Raw genomic sequence first — 15,827 nt, forward strand, 5'->3', positions numbered from 1 at the left:
GCCAAATTCTTTTATGATCCGAATTCAAACTTGGAAGGGGTGTTTGGCCCCCTCAAGCCAGTGGCATGCCAAGCGCATAGAGCCACCTTGATAGCAGCAGTCTTTATCTCCTACGGTCCAGTTGGAGCTCAGGGCCAGAAAAACTTTTTTGGATAAGTAAGCTACTAACGGAACAAGTTTACCATCTTTATTTCTCTGCAAAGAGGGCTACGCCAGCCTTTGTCCGGACGCGCGATCCACGGAACCTACAATGCAAAAGGAAAGGTCGGGGTCGGGGTGTTTCAAAATGGGTTCAGTAGTGAAAGCTGATTTTCAGACGCTGGAATGCCGCATTGACATTCCTGGAGAGACCAAGGGAGGGGAGCACCGGGCTTAGCAGCCTGTGAATCCTTTGCCTTGCGCGTAAGAGGTCTGTGAGTGGAAGGGCCAGTTTGGCAAATTGGGGTATAAAATCACGATAGAAATTGAAGGGCAAAACCAAGCGGAAGGATTGCAATTCTTTTCTGTTGGTGGGGGCAGGCCATTGAAGTACCATAGCGCCTGTTTTGCAGGATCCATTTTAAGCCATCAAGGTGAAACTGGATAGCCCAAATAGTCTATGGAGGACTGATGAAAAACAACAGCATTTCCCGATAATTTCGCTAAGAGGGAGTTGTCAAGCAAGCTGCTTGGTAATAATTCCCGAACCAGTGTTTCATGCTCTTCCATAGTTTGTGAATAAATCAAGACATCATCTAAGTACACGACTCACCCCTTTATACAATAAATCTTGGGTAAGACCTTTCAGCTGATAAGGGCCATAAAAGTTCGGTGCTCCAGCCAAAACCGTAATGGCATTATTATTAGTATTCATATTGTCCAAATTCTCGTGATTAAACGCTGTTAAATGTTCAGACTCCTCTGCAATCCTGACCCTGTAATAAGCCTCCTCTTAAATCCAACTTTAGTAAAATCCAGCCCTTTGCCCAGCGCGATCTAAGAGATCTTTGATTAAGCGGGCAAAGCGGTATTTATTGGACATGGAAACAGCATTTAATCCACGGTAATCAGTACAAAGTCTCAAGGAGCCGCCTTTTTTCTTTACAAACAGAACAGGGGCGGCATGGGTGGTTTGGTGGCTCGTCAGTATGAATCCACGAGCTAGATTCTTATCTAAGAAAGCGCTGGAGCTCCTTCTCTTCGGGTGGGGCCTCATGCGATAGATCTCTACCCCTTGGGGTAGTTGAGCTCCGGCTGCAGTGCATGATTTTGCAATCGGTATCCCTATGGGGCAACTGATCGCGATTCCTGTTCCCTGAAACACCCTGGCCAAATCTTGATAAGCTTGTGGGGATATCGGGTAGGGATTAGAAGTCACTGATGTGTGCAAAGCCGGGTATTACCAGCTGTTCAATGTCATTTGGAGGTGGGGTTTCCCCCCACTTCATGTGCTCCCCACAGGGGACCAAAGTGAATCTCTAGAATTCGGCTTCTTTCCAAATACTATTTGGCTCATGTAATAACAACCTTGGCCTGCCCAAGCCCATGGAGTGTTTGGACACTGGCGCAAGAACGAAACTACTAATCTTTCTCCCAAATGGTCAGCGCAGAACGGAGAAGCACGGGTTGCGCTTTGAATCGGGCCGGCCTTTCAGCTCCGAGTGGGCTGCCATCCATTTGAGTAAACGGAATGGGCTTCACTTAGGGGAATTCGTCTGGCTTTCAAGCTCTCAGCCACCTGGGCGGCCGCAGATTAAACAGTGGGAGCAGCCGAGTCGACGCAGGGCGGAGGCTAGGGATACGCTGCGATGCTTAGCAGGGTTGGCTAAAGAGGCTTTGAATAGTAATGGGCGCTGGCTTCGCCTTCTACTCACCGTCAATCTGGGAGTAGGACCTACATGTCCATGGGCGCCGAAGAGAGACAAACCGCCACTTCCTCCCTCAAGTCCCCTTCTCGATAGCATGGCTTTGACTCTAACTCTGTTGGCGGAGGACCAGACTTCCGTGGAGGCTTGGCAGAGGGGGGGTGCGCGAGGTCGAACGGTGGGTTTCTGTTTCTTTTCGGCAGTTGGCAGCCAGATGGCCAGGACCACCACAATAGGAGGCATAATCCCAAACGGGCGGGCGGCGTTTCAGGATGTGGTTTCCGTGGAGACGGCCGGGTTTGACTTGGCGCAGTAGCTGGGGTAGTCGTGGTGCTCGGTTTCGGACGGGCGCCCCGCACGAAGCTGCGTAATCTAGAGACGGGCTTCGCTACTTGCGATCCTGCAGATCAATCCACTTCAGCGACGGTGCGCTGGATGCGGATGAGGAGCAATTCGTCTCCAAGTTTGATATCCATAGCCTCGAAGAAGTATTCAAGCATTTCATGCGCTTCAGGCCAGTCAGGAGGAAGTTTTCTTAGTAGCCGGCCGCGATCTAAAATTCACGCTGGCAATTCCGCAAAAGAACGGTTGCCCTTGCTGAATGGTTTTTACGGGTAACGAATGGCCTCTTCGCTTTTCAGCATCTGGATCTTGGAAGCCGACACGCAAGGCTTTGAGAAAATCCGCCATTTCAGCGAAGTATCATCAGCTTGCAATTCGGGGAGGAGAGTCACAAACCATTCAGCAGCGACCCCATCCAAGACTGGCCCTATGTCCCCGTGATTTTTCTCATGCTCAGGAACGATACAAATCTCAATATCAAATTCCTGCATATGCGCATCGTTGCAGGATGAAGTAGGGAAGCAGCGAGCGGTCCCTGGCCAAAAGCGAGCCGGGATGGGGGTCTGTAATATCCTCTCCCCAACCGCTCTTGGAACCCGTTGAGGTTGGAGGTTGCGGCGGGCGGGCTGGGAGAGCAGCAGGACCGCTGAGGTACCGGCCAAGTTGAGGAAGCGAGCTGGGCCTTGCACCGTCAGTCTCCTCCTGCCAAGCAGAAAGGAGGTAGCAGCAGGTGCGCCAGGAGCGTATTGACGAGATCTCTGTGCAGTATCGCAATCCCCACGCAGGCTGCGTGTGGTAGGTGCTGGTAAAGGTGTGGGCACCGACCTGGGTCCTCGTAGCTTATCGTGATCCCCGCCGCCTCTTCAGCTCCTGCTCCAAGGCAAGCCAATTCCCTCTCTTTATGCAGCCAAAGCATCTTGATGTGCATGTAAGGCCGCTTCTTTCACGCATCCAGTTTAGCTTGTTTATCCCGCTGTATGGCCGCAGTCAGCTACTCTCGCGCTTTGATGGCCCTGATGCTTTCAAGGCCATGCTCCAGATCCATTTTGGAGTGATCCAGACTTTGTCATGGATCGATAAATTCTGCTGATACTGCCGTTGCAACGCCTCTCTGGCCCGGTTTAACTCGAAGTTGGACATCTTTGCGGTGTTGTTCACGGTCCCTTTGCAGACCTTCGCGCTCCTCCTCCCAGAGTCTGCGCTCACGGTCCCATGCTTCTTTGGCATCGCGCAGCCTGGCCACTTCATCGTCCCAACTTTCTTTGGACGGGAGGGGGAACGAATCTGGATGGGGAGTCAGATCTTCCTCGATTCCTCCTTCCGATGGCAACTCCTCCCGCCCTCCGACGGCTCCACGGAGCTGCCTCCTGCTCTGTCATCTGCTCCCGTCCAGGGACTGGGGGGGTCCAGATTGAGAACTGGCACGGAAACCTCTCCCAATCACCGATCCCAATCTCTGCCATATAGTCCCGGTTTCAGTTGTAGATTTGGGACGGGCCCCGTGCTATGCCACTGCCGGGTCCTTTTTGGGAGCATCATCGGCACGAAGTCAAGGAATCGCTTCCAGTGACTCCCCGGTATCAGCATGAAGCGTAGTCAGGCCCATTTCCTCAGAGACTGGGTTGCATTTGGGGTTTGTAATCCACTCGGAAACGGTAGAGATCCCATCACCAGGCGCCGATCCATAGACAGCTCCCTAAATCGACTCATGTAACTCCACATGATCGCTAGAACCGGTGATCCCTCATCCCAACGAAGTAGGGGAAGACTCGTGCTGTGATCGCAGGACGGGAGAGAGTTACCAGCGCAGATCCGCTTCTCCCCTGGTTCCTCAGATTCTGGAAGGGAAGGCTCGGAACCCTCTATGGGGGCTACCGTGCCTTCCACAGTTTCAGGAATGTTCAATCTCTGCATGTTTAACCACCAGAGATTCACTGGTTTTACCAAGAGTAATAAAGAGTGATTCCTGTCATAATGTAAGGAATTCCAACGAAGCAGAAATAAAAGGCTTTTGGTTGAAAGACCGTTTATTCAGACATCTTAGAAAGCCTCAATAATACTCCTATTACGACAGGAATGGGAACTTCCCCGCTTAAACTACAGGTTATAACATCCCCTGTCCCATCCCCCTCCTGGTGTCTCCAGTCCCATTCTCATGGGAACGGAATTCTCATCTTGCTCTATGAGATAAGCCCCCCTAACAGTGTGGTTGCTGCGAATTCTGGCCCGTCGCCCGTGCCAAGGAATTCAGTCAAGGCCAAACGGCTGTGAAGAGAATCAGCACCACTGAGATCTTTACAGCCTTCTCTTCTTGTAAGCCGATTTTCCTTTGCCCTCCTTTGAGATACTGTGTTGCCATACTGAGTTATTTTGCCTAGTTATTCCTAATTATTTTTCCTAAACTCCTTCCCTTTATCTCCAGTCCATCTCCTTGTCCTGTCTAAAATCCCTAACTTGGGTTTTGGATTGAATGAACTGATGCACATGCACTAATGTATGTTGGGGGGGGGGGGGGGGGAAGCATGTACATGCTTAATCTTGCATGAAAAACAAAAACATTAAATATTCACAAATAGCATATTCTTTTTCAGTGGTTCAGTACAAGTTTATACAATTGATAACACCACAGGGGCCATGCAGCTGTCTCATAAACTGGAGTTAACACCCAAGCAGTATCCCGGTGAGTTCTATCACATTAATTTTGATACTGAATTCCTCATTATTCAAAAATATAACTTGTTTTATTAAAATATAGAAAGTTAACAATTGTGCAAATGCAGATAATTCATAATGACCTGCAACCTCCAAGACTACCTATTTCCAGAAATATAGGTAGATTTAGATTTCATCATGTATTTGTCATGAACAAGTTTATGTAAAATGAAAATGTTTTTACTGTCCTCCAAGTTGTTACTTTTACTCCACTGTGTTCTCAGAATTTTACTGTCTTAATGGTTGTTTAATACGTTTTACTGAAAGGTTCAACATGAATGCTTTGTAGATAGCCTAAATGATGAAGAAAAGTGTGTAATGTATTATAGCATAAAATAATGCATGTGCAGAAAAGAGATGTGAGGATCTGTGTTTCACATATAGTTGCATTACATGACAGTGGATAGACAGTGCAAAATGAAATTGTTGAACAAATGAAAAAGAGCTTGACAAGCAACAATTTCATTTTGGATTCACAGATCTTCTGTGTACCTTCATAGCTCCTTATACTCTTTGTACTATTCTTAACATGTGTATGTGTTGGATGATATTTTTTTTGTAGACATATGGAACAAAACAGGTGCTGTTAAATTAATCAGATGGTCACCTGATAGTTGTGTTGTTATGGTAACCTGGGAATATGGTGGACTTTCCTTATGGAGTGTTTTTGGTGCCCAGCTGATCTGTACTTTGGGTGGAGATTTTGCGTAAGTATTTTAAGCATTATTGTGACTGAATCTTGAGCAGAATGGAATGGCCTGTCTTTTAGTATTTGGTTTTTTATTTCAAATAGGTACTAACCACAGAGGTCAGTATTTTACACTGTAAAAGATTCACTGGACCTGCTGTGGACACATACATTTAAAAACCTCTGTGGATGCCACTCAGCCATTTTAGATCCCCCAAGTCTTCAGTAGTTTGCTATCACCTGGGGGTAGCTTAATTCCTGTGTGACACTGATAAATATTCCAGGCCAGTTCTTAGTCTGTGCTGTGGGAGATTCTGTGCTTGTATATGATTAGGAAAGTCCATTCTATCCCTCTAGAAAGATGTCAAGGGTATCTTCCCTCTTGCCACAGGCAGTAGCCTCTCTATCAATATTCCTGGTGCGTGAACAAAGAGGCTTCTAACATCATCTACGAGTTGAAGTTCCAAGTTCAGAAGGTTTATTCTAAGAACATCTAAGCAAATGAGAGGGAAGGGAACAATATATTTATAGACAATATATTTATTGTATTTGTAGTTCACCTTCTCCGCAATGGGAATCTAAAGCAGTGTACATTGTTATCTTCTCCTCTGTTTTACCTTCACAATAATCCTGTTAGGTAAATTAGGCTAAATGTATGTGACTAGCCCAAATTAACCCAGCAAAGTTCTGTGGCAGAGTGGTGTTTCAAATCTGAGTTTCCCAGATCCTATTCTGACACTCTAACCACTGCACCATGCAAAAAAGTAAAAAAGATCAGTTTCTAGCTAACTCCAAATTCTAGTTGCTACACCTTTCTCTGCATATAGGATCAGGCAGGGAACATAGCTGAAAAAGCCAGTAGATTGGCTAGAATGCTTTGGAAGAGTTGTCTTCTTGCTAGCCCATATTTTAAGGGTTCTGTGAAGAGGAGGAGATGAATCTTTTGGAAGTCAGGAAATTGTGGGGTGGGGAGGGGGGCTTTTCCAAATGTTGTTTTCAAAATCAATTCAGGCCACTGAACTTTTCGCCATGATCATGTATGGTTTTGCATACACAGCAATATAAAGCTGAGAATACCAGATCTGCAAGCAGACTAAGTAATATGAACTTTTTCCCCCAGGGGCATGCTCTGTATAATACATGTAGAAGCAAAAGGAAGGATTTGAGGGTGGTAGATAAAGAATTCCTCCTTGTCTCTAATGTGTATCTGCCTATACAGAAATAGCAGGTTATTTTTCTTAACTTCAGATGATCTAGTATTTAATAAAATGTGCTGTGTTCTTATTTTTAGTTATCAGTCTGATGGTACCAAAAAAGACCCTCTAAAGATCAGCTCTATGGTAAGCACTATTCAGTAAACAGCAACAAAAGTAAAAGCTGTTGCTGGATTTTATTCAGGGAATTTAGGTGAGATCACTGTTCCAGTACACTGAAAAGAATGAATCCCCAGTCTTCTGTTGCAAGGAAAATGGTGTCCAATGTGGCAAAAACAGAGGACATGATGAGGAAACAAGTTGCAACCTAGAATGATTATAGGTGTGCTACATAAATACCCAGTTTCTTTAAATGAATTTTAAGTCTTCAGGACCAGATTAATTGCATCCAAGGGTACTAAAGGAAGTCATGACTGGAATTTCGGAGTCTCTGTCCATTATTTTTGACAATTCCTGGGGAACAGGTACCCGGCAGGCAGGCAAATATTGTCTCCATCCTCAAGAAGGTGAAAAAGAAGGATCCAGTGAACTACTGACCCCCATCTGTTTGATGTTTATACCTGGAAGCATCTATACCTGCTGAACAAATAATCAAACAGTCAGTCAAGCATTTAGAAAGGATGGCTGTAATACTGAGAGTCAACACAGGTTCCTTAAGAACAAGTTATTTTTCTTTTTGAGAGAGTTACTATCTTGTTGGATCAGGGGAATGCTGTGGAAATAATGTATCTTGATTTCATCAAGGCTTTTGATAAGGTTCCATATGATACTCTTGTTGACAAATTGGTGAAATGTGGATTGGATCATAATACTGTTAGGCAGATCAGTAACTGGTTGACAGATCACCCCCAAAGAGTACATGTTAATGGTTCCTGGTTGGTGGGGGGAACTAACTTCGGTTAACCCCTCCCCTCCCTCCCTCCCCTTCCCTTGCATGGCAACCCTCCCGCTCCCTCCACTCCCCCTCCCTCCGCTAGGGTGGGCGGGTCATGTCCAGATGCCGGGCTCCCTCCCTCCCTCCCTTGCATGCCTGTGCTCCCTCACCAAGTCAACAAATGTCCATCCAGTTTAGCATCTTGCAGCACTCCAATCCAATCCCTATTCTCCTAATGTGCTGGTCACCATTCATACTCCAAACCTGGGGAAATAAGACTGTAGGTTGGCAGGTACCAAGCCCCAGGTGTCCTCAAATTCCAGTCCTCTTTAGATTATTTCTGCTGCCACTTTCAGCCCTTCGGATGCTTTCCAATCAGTGATGTAGGTATAGATTTTTTATGGGGTGGTTTTCAGGGGCGAGGCCACGCCCCCACCTGCCTCTAGGGGCGTGGCCACGCATCCCCAAGCCCCACCCCCAGCCTAAGTGCTTATAAAAGCAGCTCTCCGAGGCAAGGGATGGCAGACTCCCATGACCCGCCCACCCCGCCTCCCCCACCGGCTGGGCTCCCAGCTGGAAGCTGACAGTCCCTTCTCTCTCCCCTCCAGGCAGAGGAGTAGCTAGGGAAAATGGAGCTCAGTGCAAAATGTGCGGTTTGTGCACCACCACTCCCCCATGGGCGACTGCTGTGATGCTAAAATCCACCCCCAAACAGCATCACTTTCAATGGTGTTTAAATTAGGGAGCCCAGATTCTCCTTTTAAATTCACCTTAAAGGGAGAATCTGAGGTCCCCAGATAAAACAATATTGAAAGTGATGCTGTTTTGGGGTGGATTATCCCCCACCCTGAAACAACATCACTTTCAATGTTTAAACTGGGGAGCTCAGATTCTCCCTTTAAATCCATGCCGAAGGGGGTGGATTTAAAAAGAGAATCTGGGAAAAATTGAGGGGTGCCTGCTGTCAGGGGTACAATTGTTAAGCTAGCAGCACCAAACGTCCAGGGTACCTTTGGGAGACTCTCCTGATGATACCACCCAGGTTTGGTGAAGTTTGGTTCAGGGGGTCCAACATTATGGACTCTCAAAGGTGTAGCCCCCGTCTCCTATTAGCTTCCATTGGAAACAATGGGGGATGGAAGCACCCACTTTGGGAGTCCATAACTTTGTGCCCCCTGGACCAACCTTTACCAAACCAGGGTGGCATCAGCAGCAGACTATCCTGATGATACCACCTAGGTTTAGTGAAGTTTGATTCAGGGGGTCCAAAGATATGGACCCTCAAAAGGGTAGACCTATCTACTATTAGCTCCCATTGGAAACAATGGGGGATGGGGCACCCCTTTTGGGGGTCCATAACTTTGGACCCCCTGAGCCAAACTTCACCAAACTTGGCTGGTATCATCCGGAGAGTCACCTGACGATAGCCTGAAATTTTGGTCCTGCTAGCCTAAAAACTGTGTCCCCTCCAGGCCAAAAACGAAAAAAACACTTTAAAAATACAAAAACCCACAATCGGGGGCGGAGCTTCGGACATGCAATGGGGGGGTCTGAACTCGAGAACCCGCCCTTACCTATGTCCTTGCTTCCAATTCTCCTGGTTGCAGTTGTTCAGTAGAAAGCATATTGTTTTCAAAAGCAGTACAGAGACAGATAGGCCTTAGACTTCTTTTACTGCCCCTTCTGTTGGTCAGGATGCATGAGGAACATTTGTATGTTGCAGATAAATGGTATATTGCAGAAACTAGGTTTCTGTCATCACACTTTTTTTCTTTTTAAATGCATTTTTATTAATTTTTATCATTAAAATGAAAAATTACAAAGTTCTAATTTCAAAATCCATGAATTCCCAAAGAGGAAAATAATACACAATAAATGAATTCTTATATGTTAATCAAAAACAGTGACTTCCCTCTTTATCGTCTATGAAGTCTTTCTATGTCCTCTGAATTGGGGCAGCATTTTCAAACAAATTCTGATTGACTTAAACTTAATATTGTATACTAAACAAAATTACTTACAATATAAAGTAAAGAAAGAAAAGAAGAGAGCAAAAGTGGAACAGGATATACAATTCTAAGTCAAATCATTACTTTAATCTAGGATACTACTTAATTCCCACTATTCTATTTTATTTATAATTTTTAGTTGCTTCAACATGTAGTCCAGAAATTGAGACCACATCTTAAATATATCTTCATTTTCTTCTTTAATTAGATATGTCATTTTATCTGCTCTGTACAAAGACCATATTTTGTCCAACCATTCTTATTTGGATGGAACGTCTTCTTTCTTGCAGTATCTGGCTAAGGAAATACTAGCACAGGTTATCAGATAATAAAACAAACTTATAATTTTTGCTAAACTTCCCACTTAAATTAATTCCCAAAAGGTACATTTCTGGTTTTTTTTCTCACATTAACATTATAAATCTCCTGCAGCGCTTTGTGAACTTCCCTCCAAAATGTTTGGACAGTGGGGCATAACTACCAACAGCCTGCCATTACACTTTGGCCCCTTCCGCACATAATGCGTTTTCAAACCACTTTCACAACTGTTTGCAAGTGGATTTTGCTATTTCGCACAGCTTCAAAGAGCACTGAAAGCAGTTTGAAAGTGCCTTATTCTGCTTAATGAGCCTTTGTATCAGAAGAGGTGCAGCAAGAGGCAGGAATAAGATGAGCCTGAAACTGGCCCGTATTGGCTTCATGTGTAGTGTTGGCTAACTGTGATGCCTGAATTCAGCTTTGTAAAAGAACCTTGATTATCGTGTGACAGATTGCTGTAGAATATTCACTTCTCATGGTACCTTTAATTATTTTTTAAATAGTTGATAATATTTTTTTCCAGAGTTGGGGATCAGAAGGCTATCACCTATGGGTGATCGAAGCAAAGAGTTCTGGAAATGTAATGGCAGAGAAGGAATGCAAAAGTGAAGCCAAGCAGTTTGGAATTTTGCAATTCCAGTTCATCAAGAGTGCACTCACCATTAACCCTTGCATAGTAAGTATACACAATTTTTCATTTTCTTAAGGTTCATGTTTTGTGCATAGTATTAGATCATGCTTAATGCCTCTTAGGCAAAAATGTGATTGTTCATAGAACAAAACATCTTTGTTAGAGTTTACCCTAGTAATAATATTGTGTAAGATCAGAAAATTTAGTGCTACTTTAGTTTTTTTCTTGAGCAGTTTAATTTTTTTCCATTTTAGTTTAGTTGCTATGCAGTTCTGTTACTGTTTGCACTGTTGGCTGACTAGAAGTATTGTTTTTTTTCATAGAGCAATCAGGAACAGGTCCTCCTTCAGGGAGAAGATCGCTTGTACTTGAATTCTGGTGATACAATACAAGCTCAGAATCCTAGAAGTTCCTCAGCACACACTGAGCATACGGCCATTCGAGAAAGAGGCCAATTTTCAGTTAGGAGCTTAGATTCTCAGGGTTTAAGCACTTTATTAGGACACAGACATTGGCATGTTGTACAGGTAAGTTTTTTCTTAAGCATTTTGCTACTTCCTTGACTTGGTCTGTCTTATTTCTTTATCAGATTCTGACAAGCATAATGCTTGTCAGAATCTTTTGGGTTTAAAAGTCTGGGTTACTTCGTCTCCCTTTGACCTACCTGCATTAGAGACTTTGCTAAATTTGGTTGTAGGAAGTACCATATGCAATATTTATGAAGCATTCATGCCAATTTGGGATTTAATAAAATTGTATGTATGTTTCAGTATGCTTTTCAAGAATCTGTTGAATCTGTTAAGCCATACTTTTTGTATATAGGCAGTTTTTAGTATTTAAGAAATAGCTTTACTATTATATAGAACTGAGCTTAATCTTCTTTGAACTGCACAACAGAGCAGCAGTGGCGTAGTGGTTAAGAGCAGGTGCATTCTAATCTGGAGGATTTGATTCTAATCTGGAGGTTTTTCTGGGGAATTCAGATTAGCTTGTGCACTCCCACACATGCCAGCTGGGTGACCTTGGGCTAGTCACAGCTTTCCGGAGCTCTCTCAGCCCCACGTACCTTACAGGGTGTTCGTTGTGAGGGGATAAGGGCAAGGAGATTTAAGCTCCTTTGAGTCTCCTACAGGAGAGAAAGGGGGGGATATAAATCCAAACTCCTTCTTCTTCTTACATGCATTCTAGTTAAAAATTTGGGACCAAAGTAGGTAGACTATGCCAAGGGCCTCAAAGTACCATATTAAATGTTTGTCTACATATTGTGTTTGTAACCTTGTTGGTTTGTAAAAAACGAAACACGCGTGTCTGTGTGTATTTGACTTCAATGAATTACAGGAATTTTAAATTTAATTTGTCTATAATGCCTCTTTTTGTTTTTAAAGATTCACAGTACCTATCTAGAGATCAATTGGCCTATACGGGTGAGTTATTTTAAGATTTTTGTATTTTATACCTTTTGAGAGTTCATTTCCATGTAAAGGAATGCTTATAGAAATTATTAGGAATTATTAAGAAATTAGGAATGATTAAGAAATGCTTATAGAAATTAATTCTGTTGCTTGCATTAGATTAGAAATCTCCAGCAGGAAGCTTGTGAGCAGGTGGTAGCTCACTGACTGCTGAGCGGCTTGTGCATCCCAGCCTAGAGGATCTGCTGCAGGCTTTTCTAGAGAAGCTTTTATTTAAATAGGATTTTTCTCTGGTGCTTCCTTTCTGGTGCTTTTTGTAGGCCTCCTTCTGTTTCTCGGAGAGAACAAAACTTTGGTAGCATGCTGTGGGAGGAGTTGCTTTCTTAAAATTAGAAGCTGCTCTTGTTAAAGAAAAGATTGGTGACCCCTAAGTTACATGTAACGGGAAAACCTAAGCATTTTATTTTCATTTAATTAAACATGTCAAATGCTGAACTAGTATTGTGTTCTTCCTGTTAAAACGCTGACAAGTTGTTTTATGTTCTTCTCTCTTCTCTGAACAGTTTTCAGCCATAGATAAGTTGGGGCAGAATGTCGCTGTCGTTGGCAAATTTGGTTTTGCACATTACTCTTTGCTTTCCAAAAAATGGAAATTGTTTGGAAACATTACCCAAGTGAGTGGTTGTTGGAGGAGGAAGGAATCAATGTATTGCTGCTTGAAAAATGCTGCTTCTGATTTATATAAAGAAGGTTAAATTCTAATTGTGTGCTGCTGCTTGTCTCATTTCATACAGCCAAGGTTCCTCATATGTGGGACATTTAGCTACACTCAAATGCAGAAAAATATTTATTTGCATGCTTGGCTTTATCTCTCAGTTTTAGCTACAGTGTTTCATTTTATGTATCCAGAGAGGAAAGGCTTCATTGAGTCTTTAATAATCTCTTAAAGGTCCTTACAATGGTAGACTTGTTTGTTGATATTCAGAGTTGTATTGCTTACTTTCACAAGTGGAAGAGCATTTCCACTCTTAGGGGGAACAGTTTCTACATTTCTCCTTCTGTGTTGCCTACTCATACCATTCCTTTTGGACTGGTACAGGGAGCTTTAGCAGGAAAGCTGTGTGTGAAAGATCCTTTATGTTAGTGCGCTGCTGATGGTTCTTTTGATCCAGCTTTATGGAAAACAGGTAGCTGTTTGAGTTGAGGTTTTTGCTGGAAGGAATGGGAAGGTGTTAGTTCTCCAACCAGCAGCTGGGGCCTTTTTGATATACTTTTTGTGGGAAGGAGAGAAAGTCTCTAAGCATCTAATGGGGCTCAACTGTCCCACACTTTGCTTCCAAGCAACTGACAATGCAGATGCAGTTCTGTTTTTGAATGAATGACAGATGTACCTAAGGAACAGGCCATCAGATGACCATCACTGAGTTCAGCCAGGCAGCATCACATTCTTTGCTACAACAGGTGGGATGAGATATCATTATTTCTCATTCTTTGGGCTTCTCACTTCTGTTTTTCATTAGATGGGGGGTGTCAAGCATGTGGCCTGGGACTGGATCTGGCCTCCTGATCAGGCCTGGAGTGCCTGCTGCCAATCTAGGTGCCCACCCTGCTTCCAATCTGGCCTGGAGAGCCACCTCCCATGCTAATCTGGCTGGTGAGCTCTCTGTGGGCTCACCAACTGAGGCAGCCTGATCTGGGCTGGCGAGCATGCTGAGCCCCCCCCCCCCCCCCGGGTTCACCACCTCTCCCAGTGCCAGTCTGGGCTGGCAGGCCTGCTGTGGGCTCGCCAGCTGAGGCAGCCTCTCCTAATCCAGTATTGTCCTGGGCTGGTGAGCACGGGGGTGAGCACCCCACCCCCCAGGCCCTGCTCCACCAAATCATATTTATGTCATATCTGGCCCTCATAACAAATGAGTCTGACATCCTTGCTTTAGAAAGTCTCCAGTTAACATCGGTCACAGCAGCAGGGCCATCTTCATCCAGAGAAGAAGGGAAATGGACTTAAGCCATCATAATTTTTGTAAGCATTTCACATCAGTCACAAATTTTGTGCTAATATTTATCTGCAGAATATTGGAAAAGATGCAAACAACTTCTGTTTAGGTTACATCTTTAATAACTACTGGGGACTTTTAAAAATAGCAATGCAATGATAAACACAGTTTACAGAGACACTGAGCTTCATTGTGAAGTATATCCATAAATGTGAAAAATATATTATTCATATTTTAAAGCTCTGATAGTTAACTTTTTGTTTTCTTTAAGGAACAAACCATGACTGTGACTGGCGGCTTAGTATGGTGGAATGATTTCATTGTTATTGCATGTTACAACTTAAGTGATCGTCAAGAAGAGGTAAGGCGTGGGTCTTAGGAAAAATGTTTCATTTATTTTCATTTTTCACGTGTCATTCTGAAATGCTAAGACATGTTAAAACACAAGAAGATATATCAATCAAATTGTTACCATATATACTCGTGTATAAGTCGACCCGTGTATAAGTTGAGGCACCTAATTTTACCACCAAGAACTGGGAAAACTTATTACTCGTGTATAAGTCTAGGGTGGTAACTCCAAAGCAGGCAGGAAAAGCCTTGGCTGCGCTGGCATTTCCTTGCTTGCAAGCAAGGAAACGCCAGACAGAGCAATCTTTGGAGCATTGTCCTTTTAAGAAAATAATAGAGACAGATTGCCCGAGCGGCAGCTTCCCTGAAGCCGAGCCTTGGAGCCTGCAGGGAAAGGAAAAGATGAGTGTGTGAGGGGGACGATGGGCGGTGGTGGGTGGCTCATGTATAAGTCAAGGAGGGCTTTTTCGGCACAAAAAATGTGCTGAAAAACTTGACTTACATGCGAGTGTATACAGTACTTCGTTTTCATGCTGCTAATGAGAGTAACATGCAGGATTAGGAGGATTGAAGTATCACTGTTGGGTGAGAGAGTGAGTTGCATTTTCAGAGAAGAATGCTGGTGGAAGGGTATTTAATGTATCTAGCTCATAAAGCAGTAATATGGAGAACTGAATTAAAGCTCTGCAGAAGCTTGGGAAATAAGGAAAGTATTTTTTCATATTTCCAATTGGTGAAGAGTGAAGTAATAGGATGTAGGTGAGGGCAGAATTTGTAAAACAATTTGTATCTGATGATTTGTGGCCGTCCCAGGCTTTGCTAACCCAGACATGTAAATTAGATGTTTATCAAATTCTTTAGGGTGGGGTTATCTTGAGTACTGGTAAATATTTTCAGTCTTCCTACCTATTCTTTTGATGGCCAATTGTGAAAGTCATGTTAGTGTAGTATTTGAAGTGTACTTCAAATACTGAGTGTACTTTTCTGTCCCATGTTATAATTCACCTAGGAGGTCCTCGTTATCTGCTTAGAGACTAAAACTCAGCAATACTAATTGTGCCGTAAAGATGTGGACTGTTTATTTTTTTTTTATGTCCTTGCAGTTAAGAGTGTATTTGCGAACAGCCAATCTGGACAATGCGTTTGCTCATATCACCAAAGTGGATGCAGAAACATTACTGCTCAGTGTTTTTCGGGACATAGTAATATTGTTCAGAGCAGACTGTTCTATTTGCCTTTACAGTATTGAAAGAAAATCTGATGGGTGAGGATCACATGAATTGGTTACTCTATTTTCTACTTTCTTATATCATTGTGTGAAAATTTAGTACTTGCCCTTTAATTTTGGGGCTGAAAGATAAGGAATGTTATGTTTTCAAATGGAAGGTTATTTCTTTTTATTTTCATGAAGTGAAGATTGTATTTTACAAAACAGGTG

At 43.5% G+C, this 15,827-nt stretch overlaps 1 protein-coding gene across 2 annotated transcripts in view; it reads left to right on the top strand.

Annotated features, from left to right (window-relative positions):
* The window catches only part of RIC1 (RIC1 homolog, RAB6A GEF complex partner 1), an 82,680-nt gene that overhangs the window by 44,941 nt on the left and 21,912 nt on the right, over positions 1-15,827 (top strand). For both annotated transcript variants that reach the window (XM_048504805.1, XM_048504806.1), the window contains 9 exons: positions 4,778-4,866; positions 5,461-5,605; positions 6,878-6,926; positions 10,525-10,677; positions 10,956-11,159; positions 12,018-12,056; positions 12,608-12,718; positions 14,310-14,399; positions 15,493-15,653. In XM_048504805.1, coding sequence (XP_048360762.1) covers positions 4,778-4,866; positions 5,461-5,605; positions 6,878-6,926; positions 10,525-10,677; positions 10,956-11,159; positions 12,018-12,056; positions 12,608-12,718; positions 14,310-14,399; positions 15,493-15,653 — 1,041 coding nt within the window. The remainder of the gene's footprint in view (positions 1-4,777; positions 4,867-5,460; positions 5,606-6,877; positions 6,927-10,524; positions 10,678-10,955; positions 11,160-12,017; positions 12,057-12,607; positions 12,719-14,309; positions 14,400-15,492; positions 15,654-15,827) is intronic.

Source organism: Sphaerodactylus townsendi, linkage group LG07, assembly GCF_021028975.2.
Source record: "Sphaerodactylus townsendi isolate TG3544 linkage group LG07, MPM_Stown_v2.3, whole genome shotgun sequence".
NCBI classification, from domain to species: Eukaryota; Metazoa; Chordata; class Lepidosauria; order Squamata; family Sphaerodactylidae; genus Sphaerodactylus; species Sphaerodactylus townsendi.